Genomic DNA, 20,189 nt, shown 5'->3' with positions numbered 1-20,189 from the left:
AATATATTCATATATATATATATATATATATATATATATATATATTAATTAAACTTATAATTCCTTTAAAAGCGTACTTTTAAAATGATTTTTTTTTATATAATAATATTAATGTGGTACTTTTTTGTAATTTGAGATGAAGTTGTGTAATGCAATGTGCATGCTTGTGTTTGTGTGTGAATATGTGTCAAGTTTCATTAGTGGAAAGCTGTTCATTCCCTGTCTATGTCACTGGGAGTCGCCACAAGAGGGAGGGACTTAAGCACGGAGGGACAATGCTTGTGTTTGTGCAACGGCCCCTGAGTGGCGGCTGGCTCTGTCGGATCTCTCGTGCCTGACTACGGCTGCTGCACACATTGTCAGCGAGCGTGCAGAGGGGGAAGTGGACGGCTTGATCCAACCGGTCAATGCACTGACAGAGGTAAGAACATGATAATCATTCTCTCAAACTTGTGAATTGTTCAAATATGCAGGCTTGCGTGAGGGGGGATCTGTTTGGGGTAGTTGTGGAAAGTCTTAGTGAGCGAGCGCTTTAGGATGGGGAGGTGGGCCAGATCTCACTTGTCTGTGTTTTGGCAGTGGAGGGGTATGAATAGAGCAGGGTTGAAAGAAAGCAGTGCTGAAGAGAAAGGCATGCTCAGAATGCCACTGGGCTCCAGAAAAGACAGAGCGAGAGGAAGAGAGAGGGACAGAGAAAAGGGAGGATGTGAGTATGCCTGAGGAAAAGAGAGAATGGTACCCCAAATTAGGTGAGAGTTAATGGAAACATACACAAGAGTAAGGTTATGAGAGGGGGACTTTAGGACAAGCGAGGGAAAAGAGAAAGCAAGAAAAAGAGTGACCCAATGAAAAAGTGTAACGAAATCCTGCAGTAATGAGTAGCTGACAAAATTTCAAGTGGCTTCAGTGGTTTGACTTCCATTCAAAACTATTTTAAACTTCAAATTCATTTCTGTAATTGTTATGTTTGCAGTTTATGTCACCTTATTAATTGTGAGAATATTTAAATGATTAAATATTGTAACACTTTACAATAAGGTTCCATTTACTAACAATATTATTTAACATGAACTAACAATCAAAAATACTTATACAGCATTTAATAATTTTAGTCAATGTTAATAGTAACAGTACATTATTAAAATCAAAAGTTGTATATGTTAATATAATTTAATGGAACCAAGATAACATGAACTAACTCTGAACAGTTGTATTTTTATTATCTAATGTTAACTGAGATATAAATAATAATAAATTAAATCAAAATAATGAATACTGTAACCACTGTACTGTTAGTTAATGTTAATCAATGCAGTAACCAACATTAACTACTATAAGCTTTTTATAAAGCGTTACTTTAAATTTTTTTTGTTAATTACAGGAAGATATAGAGATTTCCTTATACTTGTGTAAATTTTCACCAGAAAAATTATGAATAAAAAAATGTGTCAACTACTCAAATAAAGTTTACAATACTTTACATTCATCTACTCTAGAAAACTAAAAGCACTGATATGCTGACATAAGATTTTCTATAAGATGTCTATATTTGCATCTTTTTACAAACGTTACTGTGTTGAAGAACAGGAAATCTTGTTGATAAGCCCCTCACCTGTTAGCTCTCTTCTCTAGATTAATTCAAGAGGTCACAACCTCATTAGCAGCAAGATTAGAGAGACTTTAGGAAGGAGGATGTTCTCTCTTTGTGCACCATAGAAAAGCACTATTCAGAGGGTAAAATCAGTTGATTGTGCAAGCAATGGAAAGTCTATTATTATTGCAGAAATATTGCGTGTTATTCTAAAAAATCACAGCTATCCTGAATTGTATTTCTCTTGTTTCTTGGTTAACAGCAAGTTCCAAGGTGATTTATTTTTCCCAAAGAGTGGCTGTTCATCCTAAAAGGAAGGGTGTGAAGGTTGGCACACCGTGCCAGAAGGCTGTCCGGGTGGGTCGTGGATGGTTTGTGCTGACACTTTTGCAGCAGAGAGAGAAGAATTGGAGGAAATCAGTTAAAGTGTGGCCAAAATGGCCGAGAAGAAAGTGAGGTAAATTTTCCACTTCCTCTGATGTCGGATATACCATTTGAGATCCATCTAAGCCATTATATCGACATGTTTTTGTGTGTGGTTTTTGTCCTGCATGTGCGTGTTTGTTTCCTGGTGTTCACAGCCTCCCTGCTAAACTGATTAATGGGGGTGTGGCTGGACTGGTGGGCGTGACCTGCGTGTTTCCCATTGACCTCGCCAAGACCCGCCTCCAAAACCAGCAGGGTGCTCGTGTTTATAGTGGAATGTGAGTTCAACATCTTTATGAGATCCAATAACTATCCCCCACTTTGTTTTGGGGTCTCTTGATTTGAAGGTACACTTTAAAAATAAAGGTTCTTAATTGGAATCTGTGGTTGCATTAAGATCCTTTAACATCCATGAAATTTTTGCATTGCATTAAAAGTTCTTATGGCCCTGTGTGTACTTGTTTTTGTGCAGTTTTTAAAAACATTTCTGAATCTAAAAAACAACTGCTTATGGTTTCACTCAAATAAAGTGAATCGTGAACGCAACATGTGTTAGTGATTTACTCTGGGCGGAGGACTTTGTCTGGATTTTATTGAATGACTCACTCAGAAGATGCAAAACAACTTGAGTCTTGATGCTTTTGCATCTTTGATCTGTTCACGCTCCCAAATGTTTTTTCATCCCTTTTTAAGTAGCTTGCTCTAAGATATCTTTATGCATGTGTGATACCATTGAGATGAAGAGAAGTACTCTTTGTAGTGATGGTGCGTAAGGAGCTCTTTTCTTCTTTGTACACTTATGTAACAAGCGAAATACCCAAGTGGTTTGTGGGCAAGAGACAGGCTGCTATGTTTTAAGCTCTTTCTTCCGCACATTACTCACTCCTCTAAGAATTCTTTGTGAATGTCTAATTTGGCTGTTCATTATACACAGACATAGAGAACATTTCGGTTTCGGTGTTTAAGAGATTTATTCTGGTTGATAAATTACATTAATAAGGAATAGAATACAACATTATAATGCATTTGTTAGGGATATTTTATAATGAATTGTGATTTCATTATATTTCAGTTAGGATATTTCACAACCAGATTGGAGTATTTAATTAATCATGTCGAACATTTCTGTCTTGTTATGAAGGCTGGACTGTTTGGCAAAGACGATCAAAATGGAGGGCTACTTTGGCATGTACCGAGGTATGAACTTTCTTTTCTTGTCTAGTGCTGACTTGTACTGACTCAATACTAAAATCTAAATTTAATTTACCACCATGTTGCACGTTCCTGCTGTTATTGAGGACAGTTTTATTTCAAATATTAATAGTTTTAATTGTTTACATGTTCTGGGATATGTTGCTTATGTTTACATTCTCAGAATTTCACTTTACGGTGTTTTTCCTCAGGTGCAGCTGTGAATCTTACACTGGTCACTCCAGAGAAAGCCATTAAACTGGCTGCCAATGATGTCTTCAGACAGAAGCTCTCCAAAGATGGGTAACCACCACTTTTTAACCATTTATAAAAGCAAGTATCTCATTACAGTTTAAAATATAAAGAAAAAAATTCTGCAGCACTAGCGGAATTGAAAAAAAATAATGACTGCATGAATGAATGAATTTCTGCAACACTTCCACATATTATATTTGTCTAAAAAAGCTATACTAAATTAAATCTCACAATTAGTTGAAAGCAGTATGTGTTTGATCTACTAAAAGTATTGGCTAATTAATTCATGAATCGGACCGCACTTGTTGAGCTGTATGTTTCTGATTCACTGAAAAGAACGGTCACATTGGAATCAAAGGAATAATACACCTAAAAATGAGCATTCTTTCATCATTTACTTACTTTCATGTTGTTATAAACCTGTATGACTTTCATTTTACTGTAGAACTCAATGGCTCTGGTTGCACTGTATGTTTTTCATTCACTAAAATGAATCAGCTCATTAGAGTCATTGTTTAGGAATCGGACTGCTCTGGTTGTGCTGTATATTATTGATTCACTCAAATGAATCGGCTCATTAGAGTCATTGTTTAGGAATCGGACTGCTCTGGTTGCACTGTATATTTTTGATACACTAAAAAGAATCGGCACACTAGAGTCATATGTTCAAGAATCTGACCACTCTGGTTGTGCTGTATGTTTCTAATTCACTAAAACCAATCAGTTAATTTGAGTCATGTTTAGGAATCGGACCGCTCTGGTTGCTCTGTATGTTTTTGATTCACCAAAAAAAAATCTGCACACTAGAGTCATGTTCAAGAATCTGACTGCTCTGGTTGTGCTGTATTTTTCTAATTCCCTAAAATGAATCAGCTCATTAGAGTCATATGTTCAGGAATCGGACTACTCTGGTTGTGCTGTATGTTACTGATTCACTCAAATGAATCGGCTCATTAGAGTCATTGTTTAGAAATCGAACCTCACTGGTTGCACTGTATGTTTCTGATTCACTAAAATAAATTGGCTAATTAGAGTAAATTGTTTGAGTGTCGGGCTGCACTGGTTGTGTTGTGCTGGATGTTTCTCATCTGCTGAAAAGAACTGGCTCAGTATAGTGTGGATTCAATAGCGGTTTTAGGAAAACAGTGCAGGCAACTGTTTTACTATGTTTCTTAACAAAGACCTTAGAAAACATTATCTATAAGCTATTCCACAGAGGCATTTAGGTCACCAGCTGACTAATCTAAGCAATAATTTTTTTGGTAAATGCAATAATGATCATGCTCTCATCTGTCCCATCTGTCATTGTATCTGTCACCCACAGAAAATTAGCTCTGTGGGGGGAAATCCTTGCGGGCTGTGGAGCCGGAACCTGTCAGGTGGTAGTCACCACCCCCATGGAAATGCTAAAAATACAACTGCAGGATGCTGGAAGGTTGGGTAAGTGTGTTTATTATGCTCCCGTGAGTGTCATCCAAGGTATGTAGGTCTCTATCTTAGGATGCCTTACTAAGTACAAAGGTTAGCCAGAAATAAGCTGTTTGAGTAGAATGGTGTCCACCGAACAGCAGTTCCAGTTTCATTACACTACAAGATAAAATATAAAGATGATATTGAAGATATGAGTTGTAACTTCTCCACTTTTGTCTTCACAAGCTGCTCAGCGGACTGTCGCTGCCTCTGCCTCTGCCACTGGTCCGACCCCCTCGCTGGTTGCCTCTCGGGCAGCACAGCCGGGCACCAACGCCCCTCCTCAACCCTCAGCGACCCGTATCACCCTGGAGCTACTCAAGACCCGAGGCCTCAGGGGACTTTATAAGGGAGCAGGTGCTACATTGATGAGGTAACAGACAATCAGTCATATAACCAATAGTAATATGGACTATAAGGAATGTTTTTGATGTTTTCAAGGAGTACTTCACTTACAAATGAAAATCCTGTCATCATTTACTCCAAAAAACCTGCATGACTTTGTTTCTACAGTGGAACATAAAAGGATCAATTTTGAACATATTGGTAATGGAGCTTTCAAGGTCAAAAAAGAAACCAAAAGCACCGTAAAAGTAAAACTTCAGTCTTCTGAAGCAATACAAATCATCATTTAGTCATGAATAGACTCTATTTTAAATTGTTATTCATTCAAATCTTTCCCTCCAGTCAGCCTTTATGACTGGTTCACTGAATCAGTTAGAATTCAAGAATCGAATCAGTTTGATTTGTACACAAATCGTTCAAATTGGTTTTGTGAACTAGATCAACAAATTAATTGCAAAGATCAGACTCATACGACATATCAAAGTCTGCATTAAATGGAAGTTGCGATCATCTTTCTTCCCTATATATTTGTATAAGTGAAACCACTCCTTGAATGAGAAAAAAATGACTTGTTTTTGTCCATAGGGAATTGATTTAAATGAATTGACAGAATTTTTTTTGAATAATGTTGTGCATGGATGAATCATTTATAATTAACACTGCAATACTGGATTAAAATAAAATAAAATGAAATCTAATAAAACTGTCCGTTTTAATTTTATGGTGGTCTGTTCACACCAAGAATATTAACTATGAAGATATCTAGATTAGTGTCTACATCAGTATACAGTAGTCGTATGTTTTCTTTTGCTTTAAATGCTTGAGCTCTTTAAAATTGAGTGGTTCTGATTGGCTGTCTATGTTTTTATTACTCACAAGTTGAAAAAAATAGCTCTGAAGTGATTCCAATGACATCTTTACTGTGTGTCATAATCATTATAATTATGATATGGAACTTTATCATTTGAATTATCGTCCTTGGTGTGAATCGGTTTTAATTCGTGAATCGGACATGCCTACTGAATATTTTAATAGAATAACAACTTAAATTTTGGTTTGTTCATCAAACAAATCTATTGTATGACTTATAGTGCATGAGTCATATGGACAATTTTTATGAAATTCTTTGCTGTCTTTTGAGAGCCCAATCATCATACACTTACATTATATTGTAACAGAAGCCAAGAAACTCTTTAAAAATGTCACCTTTTATGTTCCATAGAAGAAAGGAAGTCATAAAGATTTGGACCACATGCCACCCTTATAAATAATAACAGAATCTGCTAACAGCTAACATAGATTAGTTATTTGACCTAAAGGGATAGTTCACCTTCAGTTGCTGGTCCCCATTGACTTTCCATAGTATAGAAAAAAACCCACTATGCAAGTCAATAGGGGCCAACTGAAGGTGAACTATCCCTTTAAGTAAAAGAACTAAGCTATGTTAGCCGATCAACATCTAGATCATTTTCCAAACCTTCAGTGATGTGCTGTCTTAACTAACTTAAGTGATTGCTCTCTCAGCAAACACGCATTGTTTTTTTTTACAAAAGGATGGATGTCACATGACCTTTCACCTTTAACACCTCCCACACAAATAAACCCACTCACCTATCCAAACAGCCCCTCCCCCGCAGTCTGTGATGTAATCCCAGCTGAACTGATGTAACCTGCCAGCTGTCAGTTCTGATCTGTTATTCATAGCTGCTAATTAACCGTAGGCGGAATTCTCTTCTTAACGGAATTCTAATCAGAACCCAATCTGTTGTCTCTAGTCTGTGGCCTACACAGCCTAAATTATATTTCTACACTCACACTTTCACGTTTTACATTTACAGACTAAAACTAATCAGACACCGCAATCAATCACGACTCATCAATAACGTCCTGCAGCTATGTCTACATTCTGTGGCTCTGTGTCTGTTCTCTATGCAGGGACGTCCCGTTTTCCATGATCTACTTCCCGCTGTTCGCCAACCTCAACGCCGTTTATTTTATTATAATTATTTAATATTATTTATTTACTAGTATATTTATCAATATATGTATTTTATATAATATTCTATTTGTGAATATATTGAGTTTGATTTTATTTTTGTATTTTCAGTTTTCAATTTAATTTCCATGATCTACTTCCCGCTGTTCGCCAACCTCAACGCCGTGGGCCGCACTGAGGATCGCCATAGCAACCCCCAGGAGCGGGCCCCCTTCCTGCAGTCTTTCGTGGCTGGCTGCACGGCCGGCTCAGTGGCGGCAGTAGCTGTCACTCCCCTGGACGGTGAGATGCAGGCAAGAGAGGAGTAGAGGAACACAGTTTGCTCTCTCTCCTTTGGAAATGTACGCAGATAAATGTCCCATTCAGTTAGTCAGAGCCGTCCAAGCCTGTAAAAATCAGGGCTAATCCAGTTTCAACACTACTACTGCGCTGCTGAGAAACTGTTGGGTGTTCATAGTCAGTTGTTATGGTTTTTGTATGGCTAACAGACACTAAATAAATATATATATATATATATATATATATTCACTATAGTGGTCGTTTGTTAAAGTAATTTAGGTGCTTTTGTCATTTTTATTAGTTTATTTTATATTTATATTTAGCTTTATTTATTTTTTATTTTATTTTAGTACTTCAACTCAACTTTATTTCAGTTAGTTGCCAAAGAAACATTTACTATTTTTGTTTGTATGTTTGTTTGTTTATTTATTAGTTAGTTTAAGTTTCTTACCTAATATTTGTTATTTTATAAGTATTATATATTAAATATTATTATTTATTTTATTTCAGCCTTATTTCAATTAACACATTTTTTATAGTTTCAGTATTTTTACTGCATTTTTACAGCACTGCAGTTAACAGATGTGATCAATTCAATTTAAGGGAATGCTAAATTTGTCAGTATTCCTCAATATATTTGCAATGACAAATTTTTGTATCTGTCGATGTTAGCGAGAAAAAAAAAGAACTAAACAGATGTATCCACAAATAGTTACTTACACATATACATTCATTTTTGTACTTCTATAGTCTTTTACGCAAGTACTCAAAATATTTTTAACATTTCTTGAAAAAGTACTGATTACTTCTAGTACTGAAGCTTAATCGAATGAATCACTTAAAAAGATCTTTTTGTGATGAATTATGAGTAGGCTACATTTTTACCAAACTATTCCCTAACTAGGTTACTCCCAGCATTTCATAAAGGCACAGAATGAGTCTTTTGTTTCGGAGTGATTAATTAGTGAAGCCTATGTGCTGTGGAAGAATCCTGCTGTGATGTGTAGACTGAAGCATTTCATTTGCTTTGAAGAACATGCAAAGTCTGCTTTCAAGTTCTATTCAGAAAGCTTTCTGTTTATAGCTTGTCTCTACATCTATTGTATCGTCCGAGAGACAATTCTTTGTCACCTAAAACATCAGTGAAGGGTACAGAAGGATTATTTGGACAGTGGAAACACTGGCAGCCGCTTCAGTGTCTCTATTTGAAGATTTGGCAGTACTGTCTGCAACATTACATTGTTTAGCAGCTCATAAATAGAATACAGGAAACCTATCACCCAGTTTTTCAACATTTAATTAGTCCTGTGTAACTTTTTTAAGGGGAGCATACAGCATGACACAGACACTAATTAAAGTTTATGTGCTTAAAGTCCTTATGCAGAAACATCTAATTAATGTTTAACTAACATTTAAAAAAACCAACAGCTTCAAAATTAGAAATGTGAGTTTTTTTCTATTTTTGGAATTTTTAAACGAATCAGCCATAAACACATGAATTCCCCAAGGGAACCTATACAGTAGCAATGTTGATTATTAAACAAATATGTTTTTTTTTTTTAAATCAGAACTTTTATATGAATCAGTTGAACTGGTTTACAAAACTGATCTGACCATTTTGTTCATGGATCTGAATTATTTATAGCATATTCTCGAGTCAACAAATACTTTTAAATTATTTAAAAATTCACAAGTGTAAATTGAGTATTTATAAATTGATTAGTTGTTGACTTGATAAATTGACTTGTTCAGTGTAGACTTATTCAGATTTGGACTTTTATTTAGAGTTTTACATTTGTTATGAAGTGAATCGTGCTGCGACAAGCTGAATTGGGACAAATTAAATTATAATAAATACCTTTTTTAATAAAACTTAAACGAGATATCCTACATGTGGCTTTAATATCATATTTCAGAGAATGTTTTTCTTTTTTATATTAAATAATTGAATAAACAAGCAATTAGCACTGCATTTAAGAATAATACATTAAAAATTAAATAAATTGTATATGGTTTTAGAGAACGTAGTATGTCAGGGAACATATGACAATAACATCATGACTTAAAGGGATAATTTAGTCATCTGATAAACACAAGAAGTTATTTTCAATTGACGGTAGCCATTGACCCCCATATTGGATTAACCATCCCTTCAAAAGAATTGCTAAATTGTTTTTTCTTCTTCTTTTTTTTTTTTTTTTAAACAGTTCTTTGAAATGAACTGTTTGCAAAAAAACAATTCTTGGAAATGAATCATACTAACTACTGTGCAGCTGTGTTATAACCTGCATTTGGGAAACCAGATCTTAAAATCATAAAAATATTTAAAAAATATTAATTAATCTATTAATATTTATCATTTTCAGTTATAAAGACCCGCCTACAGACCTTACAGAAGGGGGAAGGAGAGGACTCCTACAGAGGCATCATCGACTGCGTACAGTAAGCTTTATATTTGCATGTATTGACTTCTTATATGGTACTATACAGTTTCCATATTCATGTATCATGTTATTTATATGGCAATCTTTTCACAGGCGCGTTTTAAAACGAGAAGGACCATCCGCGTTTCTTAAAGGAGCAACGTGTCGAGCTTTGGTCATCGCTCCGCTCTTTGGCATCGCTCAGGGCGTGTATTTCCTGGGCATCGGCGAGCACGTGCTGGGGCTGCTGGGATAGCGGCAGGTGACGTTACCTCAGTCATCATACACACAGTACTGTTTCTACATGGCCCAAGGGATGAAGATGAGAGATGAAGGAAGACATGGTTAAAAGAAGATAAAATGATGATAAAAGAAGCTCCCCGACTTTATTTGCGATGAGGTAAATATGGAGGGAAATTCACATACCCAACCAAAGGAGGTTCAGACACTTTGGGAGAACAGAGGAGGGTTGTGTAACGCTAACATAATAGCCTATATTGCACACTAACCATGTTTAAGTACCTAAAAACTACAAGCAGGGTTCTTTAGGTAAGACAGGGTCCTGTTCTGACTAATCTGGCAGGGTTTTTTGTCCAATTAATATTGTTTTTATGTCTTTAAAGCCCATAGCTACAATCAGTTTTAAGCCAACATGATTCGTGATAATCGGTTGTGAACAGGGTCGATGTGTATTTAGAAAGGTATTGAAGCCCATTTTCACCAAGGAATAAAAAACAATGATAATTGTAACTTTTTATCTTACGATTCAGACTTTATTTCCTTGCAATTCTAAGAAAGAAAAGTCAGAATTGTGCTCAGAATTTTGAGTTTACATCTCACAATTCTGTTTTCCCGCCGCCAAATAAAAAAATAAAAAAGGTAATTTATCTCACAATTCTGTGAGGCAACATCTCGCAATTCTGACTTTTTTCTTGCAATTCCAAGTTTATGTCTCACAATTATACGTTTATATCTTGCACTTCTGACGTTTTCCTCTGAATTCTGAGTTTATATCTCACAATTGTTTTTTGTTTCCGCCACCAATTGAAAAAATAAAAAAAGATAATTGTGATTGTTTCTCACAATTCTGAGTTTATATCTTGTAGTTCTGTTTATATCTCACAATTCTGACTTTTTTGCTCAGAATTCTGATGTTATATCTCTTAATTCTTACTTTTTTCCTCAAAATTCTGAGTTTAAATCTCAAAATTGGGACTTTTTTTCTCTGAATTCTGAGTTTACATTTTGCATCTTTTTTTTTTTTTTTTCACCATCGGATGAAAAAATTAAAAAAATAATTTTTGTAGAAACAAATGTAATCTGTTTCTCACAATTCTGTTTATAGCTCACAATTCTGACAATATTTATTTTGTTTATATCTCACAATTTCTTTGCTTAGAATTCTGAGTTTATTTCTCTTAATTCTGTTTTTTTCTCAAAATTCTGAGTTTAAATCTCAAAATTGGGACTTTTTTTCTCTGAATTCTGAGTTTACATTTTGCAATTCTGTTTTTTTTCCCACCACCAAATAAAAAATACAAAAGGTAATTTATCTCACAATTCTATTAGTTTAAATCTCACAATTTTGAGTTTATGTCTCAGAATTGCAAGAAAAAAATCCCAATTGTGAGATAAAAAGTCACTATTACCGTTTACATTTTTTTTAAATTCTGTGGCAAAAACGGGCTTCCACAGAGAGGAGACCTGAATCAAAGTTTAGATGTATCTGTATCATCTAAATTTATGTTCTGGCTTTCTACTGCACCATTTAAACAGCAAAAAGAAAAAAAAGAAGCAGAAACTGGGTTTAGTGTTTGCTGACCTATTCTGGTGGCTCCTTTAGTTCTCGTCTCTCAGTAAATCTCAGTCTCTACTTGTGAAGAGACTGCTGGACATTACAGCGGAGGCCTTGTCCAAAATTCCTTGTAGGTTATATAATGTTGACCTAATATTATTTAATGCTTCTTTAAATGATTTTGTTGAGTGCACAATAAATTAAAATGCAACAAAGCCTTATCTTTGCCACTCAAGTTTTTCACTGAAAAATAACAAAATACAAGTACCAGTGGCTTCTTATGTAGAGAACTGATTTTGCTGGAGTTTTTTTTTCACATTGGGTAGAAAAGGGTACAGTGAAAAATAGAGAAATTAGATCTTGAATAGTTTCATTTTGAGTGTACTTCTGTCAAAAGAAACAATAGCAGAAAAATGTAAGATATTTCTGTTTCAAATACAGTATTTTAATAATACCAAGAAAGAGATATTTTTAAACGCATGTAGTGGCATATTCCTGGAACACAAGACTTGATTTCCCTAACATTAAACATCTCAGAGGCTTCATATTCATGTGTTATACTAAATAATTGTAATGAGCAACAAGCAATCTGTATTAAATATGCAAGACTGATATAGGCATCTCTGCTTATTAAATCACTGAAGAGCTTTTGTATTTGAAAGTTTCTTGAAAACATGGTCTGGAGTCATTTGATTATGCAAAACATTGATTGTGCACCACAACTGATGCTGATTTGCATCTCGTGTATTTGAATTCCACAAGAGGGCAGCGTGTTTTTAATGTTTGAGGTATATGTAGCATCTTTAAGCCTCTGTCAGATTTCTGACTTGATGTAACCAACAAGCAATGTTTTGTTTATATTGTAATGGGCACAGAAATGCTTCAAAATATAAATAAAATATATTTGATTTATTTCTCTGTAGTATAATGCAGTTGTACAACAAATGAAAACACACAAACAAGCACAGAGGCATCCATATTTTTTTTTAAGACATCGAATGAGGGTTTCCCTTTTCCAGGGAAAACCTGATAGGCTGCTAGCTTAGCTAACGACATTCAAAGCAAAAACAATGTAAATTCCTGAGTGCTTAAAGCTTTTTGTTCAAACAGGCTGAGATAAGATATCAGGTGTCCACTTTCACTACAGATGACATGATTTTCAAACTAAATAAACACTCAAAGGAGAGGTATAAGGTAACATAAGCACACATGATAAGCCTTTCATTTTAAACCACTTTCTTTGGCTTGTTTTGTTTTTTTTATTATTATTGCTGAAACATGATCAGTTGAATTTCCTGAATTGCAACAGAAACTTCAGAAAATCCACAGTGACCTTAAAAAAAAAAAAAAAAAACTTCCACCAAACCTTGTTGTCACTTTATCAGGGCTCTTGAATTTCACCGTTCTCCTAACAACCACTAAAGCACATTTAGTAACAGACCATTAGTCCATAAACTTGCGGTTTTGGTTGGCACCAAACAGTTGCACTCTGATCTCAGGCATCATCTGTGAAAACAGAAAAGCGAAGAACACGAGGACCTGAATACAACAAACGGCTTTTATCCTGTTTCTTCCTGTTCTACAATGTGATTGGATTCTCTACCTGTTGCGCTAGAAGGTCCAGTCTGCTCTCCAGTGTGTTGGATACCTTGATTTTGCCATCGGCGTTATAGACTTCAACACCTCCTGAGCTGAGGATACCAAGCATGAACAATTAACACATCTAATTACGTATAAATAAGCCTTTTTTAACAAAACTGAATATATAAGTGATCTTACATGTCAGAGGGCAGGAAGTTGTTTTCGTCGATGCGCACTTCAATATTACTCTTTACTGTCTCTTTGTAGATGGGGATGTTTTTTTTAACAGCAGCCTATTATGAACAGGTATATCAACCTCTTTAAAAATGTAAAAGGATTGTATAGTTGATATGCACGTTGCAGAATATGATGTTAACAGATTGAGGGTAAATATAGCTCACCTGCACCATCGCTACATCTTCCTTTCTGCACCGAACTATAACCTTGGGCTCCAACAGCTGATAAAATCCCTGCCAAGGCAAAAAGAAAATGTAATAAAATAGTTATTAATCATAAAAGTAATAAATACAAGAAAAAAATGGTAATATTGTGAAATATTATTAGAATTTAAAATAAAGGTTTTATATTTTAATATATTTTAAAATGTAATTTATTTCTGTGGTGGCAAAGCTGAATTTTCAGCATCATTGCTCCAGTCTTCAGAAGTCATTCTGATATGCTGATTTATTATCTGCTGTACAATATGTTGGAAACCGTTATGCTGCTTAATATTTTTTGGAACCTGTGATACTTTAAGATTCTTTGATGAATAAAAGGTTAAAAAGAACAGCATTTATTTCGAGTAGAAATCAGCTGACCTGTAACACCAGCCCCTCCAGCAGTGTTGGGTACTCATTTGGGTTTTTGGCAATGTTGGCCATCCGTTGTCGTGCTTCATTAAGGAGATCCTGCAAAGAATCACATGAGGAAGACGAAGGTGAGATTTCTTGCAATTCTATAAAAGTAAAAACTATAGAAATGTCAAAATGACATAATCATCATACCTTAATCATGTCATCACGGGCTTTGAGTACCTTCAGTCTGGCCTGGTTCAACAAATTTGACATTTGGCTGTGGATTTGAACGGAGGCGAGACGTTATTAAATAATCTAAAGAAGGTCTCATGTTACTCATTTAAAGAACCCAAAACTCACATTTTCTTCTGTTGTTCAATCTGTTTCTCTTTCTTCTCATAGTACTCCATTATCTTCAACCTCTGAGTCTGTACCAGTCGTCCTTTTTCGATATTAAACTCTTCTTCTGCCTGCAAGCCGCAAGACACATGATGCTCTAGACAAATTCAGACCATATTCATGCACTTATGCTAATCACTGCATTTATACTTTACCTTTGCATCTATTTCTTCTGCCTTCTCATTGGCTTCCTGCTCAATAAAGGCCATCATGTGTTTGATCTGGAGAGATGCAAGGAGATCGGTGTCAATAAAAGAGCAAAGCAAGGTTAAATTACAATGTAAGAGTTTCCAAGCCCCTCTGATCCTTCATTGAGATGATGTAATAAAATAAAAGGCGATGAGGGTAGATAGTGATGGGGAAATGAGACTGAAAATGTTTCATCAGTGCTGTTGGGAAAGTCCATGGATGTGTGCTGGACAACTGAAGGACAGAGATTTCCTCTTTTGGCTACATAATACACAGCATTAAACACTCACACAATATTAATTAATGCAATCTAGATTCGAGATGGTGCCTTTGTCCTCCTCAAAGTGAATGGAATATAAAGAGATGTCTAGCTACAAGTACAAGACAATAAATAATAATAACATAATGCATTTTATTTATACACGCCTTTCAAAACACCTTACAAACAATATATAATTCATAACAAATATAATAAACAACATCAGCGTTATTAAAATGCAATCCTATGATTAAAGCTGATTTTAAAAGATGAGTTTTAAAACGTGATTTAAAAGTAATGAGACAATCACTTTCACATTCTTAAAAAAATGTTTATGACAATTATCTAAATATCAGTTCAGATTATGCCAAAATAATGACACTGTTGATTTTTTTTATTAGTTATTATTATTGGTTTATAAAACATATACAGTATAAAAACTGTATCCTAAACGTACTGCATCAGATTTGTGCCTGTAATGTTTCGTTATAAAAGTAATGGTACTTCAAAAGTGCAGCTATTCGTGTCATGAGACTTACAACAGACATTTTTATCATTTACAATACCTGATCTGAAATATAATGGTTAATTAAATAAACTCTAAACTTAGCTTATGAACTTCTGTTTTTCTTACCTGTTTCTGTACGGCGGCATCGCTGAGCGCCATGGCTGATGTTTTTAAGGCGCTGACTGCGATCTTAAGAGAGATTTATCAAAGGAAATATTTAAGACTAACTTTGGAACTACTAAACTAACCTATCCACTACTTTATTTATATTACTAAACTACAGTTCCGCCAAGCGTCAGCTGACAAGGATTAAGGGATCACGTGATTTGAAGCGTCACGTCCGAGTTAAGGCTCCGCCCATTTATCTGTTTCTTGAGCTTTGACTTCAAACAGACTTTATGACCTACTGTGTGCAGTAGGTTATTGATTCTTAAAAAGTTGTAATTGTGAACAACTGTAAGAAAACATATTTAATCCTATTAAACGTCCAAGACTAAATATTAAGATAAAAGGTAATTTTCACAATGGGAAACCCTGTTGGACCACATGCTATGTCTCCTAGTACCCTACTTTTGTAGACATATATTTCAGAATGACTTTTTAAAGGCTAGCATTTGATTGTCATTGTTTGCACATTTAAAGAATTGATTAAAATCCAAGTAATGCTAAATATATTTAAGTTTGAGACTAAGTAAATTAGCGGATACCCAGATAATCTTGACCTTCGGCCTTGACATGAGCAGTTCTGAAGACTAGTATCTTTCACTCTTGATTTATACACGCTATAAAGTGGATTTGATGTGAGTTGAAACTCTTCTTTGTCCCTCTTCTTCTTCTTTTTTTCACTGAGAAACACAAAGCAATGCACACCTGGAGCAGATACACATACAAAAGTTGGCTGCATCAGGTGACAAAAGTCACATTAACCTGCATCAGCACTAATATTACTGAGAACTCAACATATGTCTGTGAGTGTATAAGAGCAGAGACCTACAGGAGAGATCATTCCCAGAACAGGAGAACATGACACTCTATCTAGCAGTCTTTGCGCTCTTGGCAGCAGTTCACTGCGAGGTGCTCTTTAATGGGTAATTAGAGATACTTTTTTATTCTTTTATGACTTATTAATGTATATCAGCCTTGTTTCTTGTTTAAAATGTCTTTTTTCTTTCTTAATAGAGACCAAGTTCTCCGAATCCATGCAGAATCTGAAAACCACATTCAGATTTTGAAAAAGCTGGAAAGGGACGTGGATTCTGGGGTAGGCTATCTGTTAAATGCCTCTTGTTACATGTTTTAATTCTTATTTGATCACATATATGCAATTTGACATGGAAATCTCCCAGATTGTGGAATATGTATTATGCGATCCTCTAGCTGGATTTCTGGACTCATGCCGTCTCTACTGAGCAACCTGTTGACATCCGTGTGCCTCACTCCAGTCTGTATGCTGTCAAGGACTTCCTCAAGAAAAACAACATCCCTTTCACTGTCATAATCAACAATGTGCAGGTGAATTATTTATGGAAATCTATACACAAAATAAGATTATTAGCCTTTGCGCAATTTGTAGAAGAAGATCAGCGATTGATTATGATCCTATAAATTCCAATAGTTGTGATTTTTCAGTAAAGTAATCGTAATACACAACTTTTTCTGTGTCTCAGGAACTTTTGGTCAGAGAGAGAGAAGAAATGGTTTGCAATGCAGAAGTGGAACGCCAGACCAGGAGCTTCAACTTTGCTGCTTATCATGACCTGGAGACTGTAAGTACATGTTCTGACTTTTGCAAAAATCCATGTTCAACCATATTTATAACCTAACAAAGCATCTGAATTTCTTTTTATTCCTTTCAGATTTACAATTTTATGGACACCCTTGTTGCAAGTCACTCTAAACTGATCACTAAAGTGAATATTGGCAGCACTTATGAGAACCGTCCCATGTATATCTTGAAGGTAAACAGGTCATATGCTTATAAACTCAGATTACAGACTGATATCTATCACTATACCTGATTTTTTTGTATATTTACAATGCATCCAGTTCAGCACTGGTGGAGAGAAAAAACCTGCAATCTGGATTGATGCTGGAATCCATGCGAGGGAGTGGATTTCTCATGCTACCGCAGTGTGGCTTGCTGACAGGGTGAGTGAGATTGGTGAAGAATGATACACTCTAAAAAATGCTGGGTTAAATACAACCCAGTGCTGGGTTAAATAGGGACAAAGCCAGCAATTGGGCTGTTTTGACCCAGCGGTTGGGTTACTACCCAGAAGGTTAGGTTAAACATTTAACCCAACCGCTGGGTCAAAACAGCCCAATTGCTGGGTTTGTCCCTATTTAACCCAGCATTTTTTAGAGTGTAGCTTTAGTGTTTGTTTCAGTCTGTTTGTCATAGTACATTCAGAGCTGTTTTCTTATTTTTCTTTTCTGACAGGAAATATGATATTTGCCAGCACATTTAGTTTTTGTAGTTTACTTGCTATTATACATGAGCTCCATTTAAAAAATAAATAAATAAATTCAACAACCCTGTTTAAGATGCCAATTGTCAGGTAAAAGGTCCATTAATAAATGGATGCTTAGAGATTCTTTTTAGCAAGATTTTATTTCAGTTTATTTTTTATTTTAATGGTATGTGCAGTAACAAGATCTTTTATTATTTAATATTTATTTATTTATTTTTAAATTTTCCAGAAAGAGAGCTCATGTGCAGCCGCAATGAACGTTTTAGCAAGATCTTTTATTTTATTTTTTATTTTTATGTACTGTTATGTAAACTTTTAAATGTATTATTATTTTCATTTTTTTAACATCCTTTTAACATTCTAAACTTTTTGACTCTGTAGATTGCCACAGACTTTAAGGAAAACCGTGCCCCTGTGCCCAGTATCCTTAGTAAAATGGATATTTACTTGATGATTGTGGCCAATCCTGATGGATATGTCTTCACTCACTGCTCTTCCAGTGTAAGCAGCCATTCGCTGGTTTGCATAAAGCACAAATAAATATTTAGAAGCATTTTATAAGCTTTTGTAATTGCATATATTGTTAATTAACATTACTTTAGGAGTTTTACCGTTTCTGGCGTAAGAGCCGGTCTGCGACCTCTAACCCCAAATGCCACGGCGTCGACCTCAACAGAAACTGGAATGCTGAATTTGGTGGTAAATTCATATAGTCATTTTCTCTTGTTTCAACAGATCCGAATTACTTTGCTTTATTAAATGTCGTCTACATTTTTCTCCAGGTCCTGGAGCAAGCGATGACCCCTGCGCTGAAGACTACCGCGGCCCTTCTGCTCAATCTGAGATTGAAGTGAAAAACATTGCAGATTTGATCATGAACCACGGCAACTTCAAATCCTTCATGACCCTCCACTCTTACATGCAGCTCTTAATGTATCCGTATGGCTACAGTGGCACAGATGCTCCTGACCAGACTGAACTGGTAAGCAAATCTACTCCCATAAACCTCTCTAGTCTTGGCTTTCTGAATCTTGTCTGTTTTATGATCTCACAGTGATATTTTTTGTGTGTTTTTTCTAGCATGATGTGGCCTCACAGGCAAGCAAAGCCCTCAATTCCTGGCATGGCACCGTTTATAAAGTTGGAAGCATCTTCCACACTATTGGTAAGTGGATTGTGGAAGTGGATCTGTTTTAACCACTTACCAAGACATGGAATATCACATTTAAAAAGTATTGATTACTAAAAGTGTGTTTTGCAGTAATGAGAATGATTTTTAGCGATTTTAATAATCTAAACAATCTTTATAGTTCTAAAAAATCTTTAGGATTGTTCACTATAAAGATCCCTTTGTCCAGTGAAAAGGTTCCATGGATGTTAAAGGTTCTTCATACTATTGATGCTAGTTAAGAACTTTTATTTTTATTTGTCTGTGTTCTAGACTATGCATGGTTTTGTCATTGGTTTACATTACACTGAATACATTTTAGTACAAATTGCATTCAGTGACCATATTCGGCAAGATTTATGATCATCGTAATCATGATTCATAAATAATCCATTCATCTTTTCTCATTCAAACGCTACATAGCTATGGCCTATTTTCCACTTTGGTTTTAAATTTATTTACCAAAATAATAAGTATGCTTAATTAGACAACAATGTGCTTTATTTATCAATACTTACTGACGAATATTCAAGATCTTGGAAACTTTGTCCATGCAAAACAACAAGTAAAGCACATTCACGCTCAGACAAAATGGTACAAAAGTTGGCGGTACCCTTTCAAAAAGTACTAATATGTACCTAAACAGAAGAGTTCACTCAAACATGAAAATGTGACAGTTTAATCACCCTCAAGGCCATTGAAGATATTGATGAGTTTGTTTCTGCGTCGGTTTGTTATGGTAGAATGTGTTGATTTGAAAGGTCAATTTGCATGAAAAGGGTTAGAAAAAAAATGGTCTCAGTATTGCAAAATGCATGTTTTTTTTCAGAACCAGCTAGTGGTGCAAGTGTTGACTGGGCTTACCAACGAGGCATCAAATATTATTTTGCTTTCGAGTTGCGTGACACTGGTAAATATGGATTCCTCCTGCCTGCCGACCAGATCGTTTCCACTGCAAGGGAGACGTGGTTTGCTCTCAGATACATTATGCAATATGTTTGTGATCACCCTTACTGAGAGAAATGTAATGAAGCTTCAATAAAGGTCCC

At 35.3% G+C, this 20,189-nt stretch overlaps 3 protein-coding genes across 3 annotated transcripts; 2 read left to right on the top strand and 1 right to left on the bottom strand.

Annotated features, from left to right (window-relative positions):
• The first annotated feature begins 175 nt into the window (after nt 1-175).
• On the top strand, nt 176-10,801 carry LOC107732808 (mitochondrial glutamate carrier 1-like). Its single transcript, XM_016544224.1, has 11 exons — nt 176-421; nt 1,854-2,048; nt 2,173-2,295; nt 3,159-3,214; nt 3,421-3,511; nt 4,788-4,903; nt 5,120-5,306; nt 7,214-7,265; nt 7,454-7,556; nt 9,920-9,995; nt 10,091-10,801. The coding sequence occupies exons 2-11, from the start codon at nt 2,029-2,031 to the stop codon at nt 10,230-10,232; spliced, it is 966 nt and encodes a 321-aa protein (XP_016399710.1). The 5' UTR covers nt 176-421; nt 1,854-2,028; the 3' UTR covers nt 10,233-10,801.
• Nucleotides 10,802-13,028: 2,227 nt separating this feature from the next.
• LOC107732807 (V-type proton ATPase subunit E 1-like) lies at nt 13,029-15,838 on the bottom strand. Its single transcript, XM_016544222.1, has 9 exons — nt 15,628-15,838; nt 14,701-14,766; nt 14,507-14,616; nt 14,357-14,423; nt 14,171-14,260; nt 13,754-13,822; nt 13,551-13,645; nt 13,375-13,462; nt 13,029-13,277 (listed from the first exon to the last, which is right to left on the bottom strand). The coding sequence occupies exons 1-9, from the start codon at nt 15,658-15,660 to the stop codon at nt 13,215-13,217; spliced, it is 681 nt and encodes a 226-aa protein (XP_016399708.1). The 5' UTR covers nt 15,661-15,838; the 3' UTR covers nt 13,029-13,214.
• Nucleotides 15,839-16,416: 578 nt separating this feature from the next.
• LOC107732822 (carboxypeptidase A2-like) lies at nt 16,417-20,189 on the top strand. Its single transcript, XM_016544240.1, has 11 exons — nt 16,417-16,589; nt 16,681-16,762; nt 16,879-17,013; nt 17,169-17,267; nt 17,358-17,459; nt 17,548-17,649; nt 18,354-18,473; nt 18,575-18,671; nt 18,755-18,954; nt 19,053-19,137; nt 19,970-20,189. Exons 1-11 carry the CDS (start codon nt 16,525-16,527, stop codon nt 20,155-20,157), a joined length of 1,275 nt encoding a protein of 424 aa, XP_016399726.1. The 5' UTR covers nt 16,417-16,524; the 3' UTR covers nt 20,158-20,189.

This window comes from Sinocyclocheilus rhinocerous, unplaced genomic scaffold, assembly GCF_001515625.1.
Source record: "Sinocyclocheilus rhinocerous isolate Xijiao unplaced genomic scaffold, SAMN03320098_v1.1 scaffold2415, whole genome shotgun sequence".
Classification (NCBI taxonomy): domain Eukaryota; kingdom Metazoa; phylum Chordata; class Actinopteri; order Cypriniformes; family Cyprinidae; genus Sinocyclocheilus; species Sinocyclocheilus rhinocerous.
Note: the sequence above shows the minus strand (reverse complement) of the source record. Positions and strands in the feature narration are given on the sequence as shown.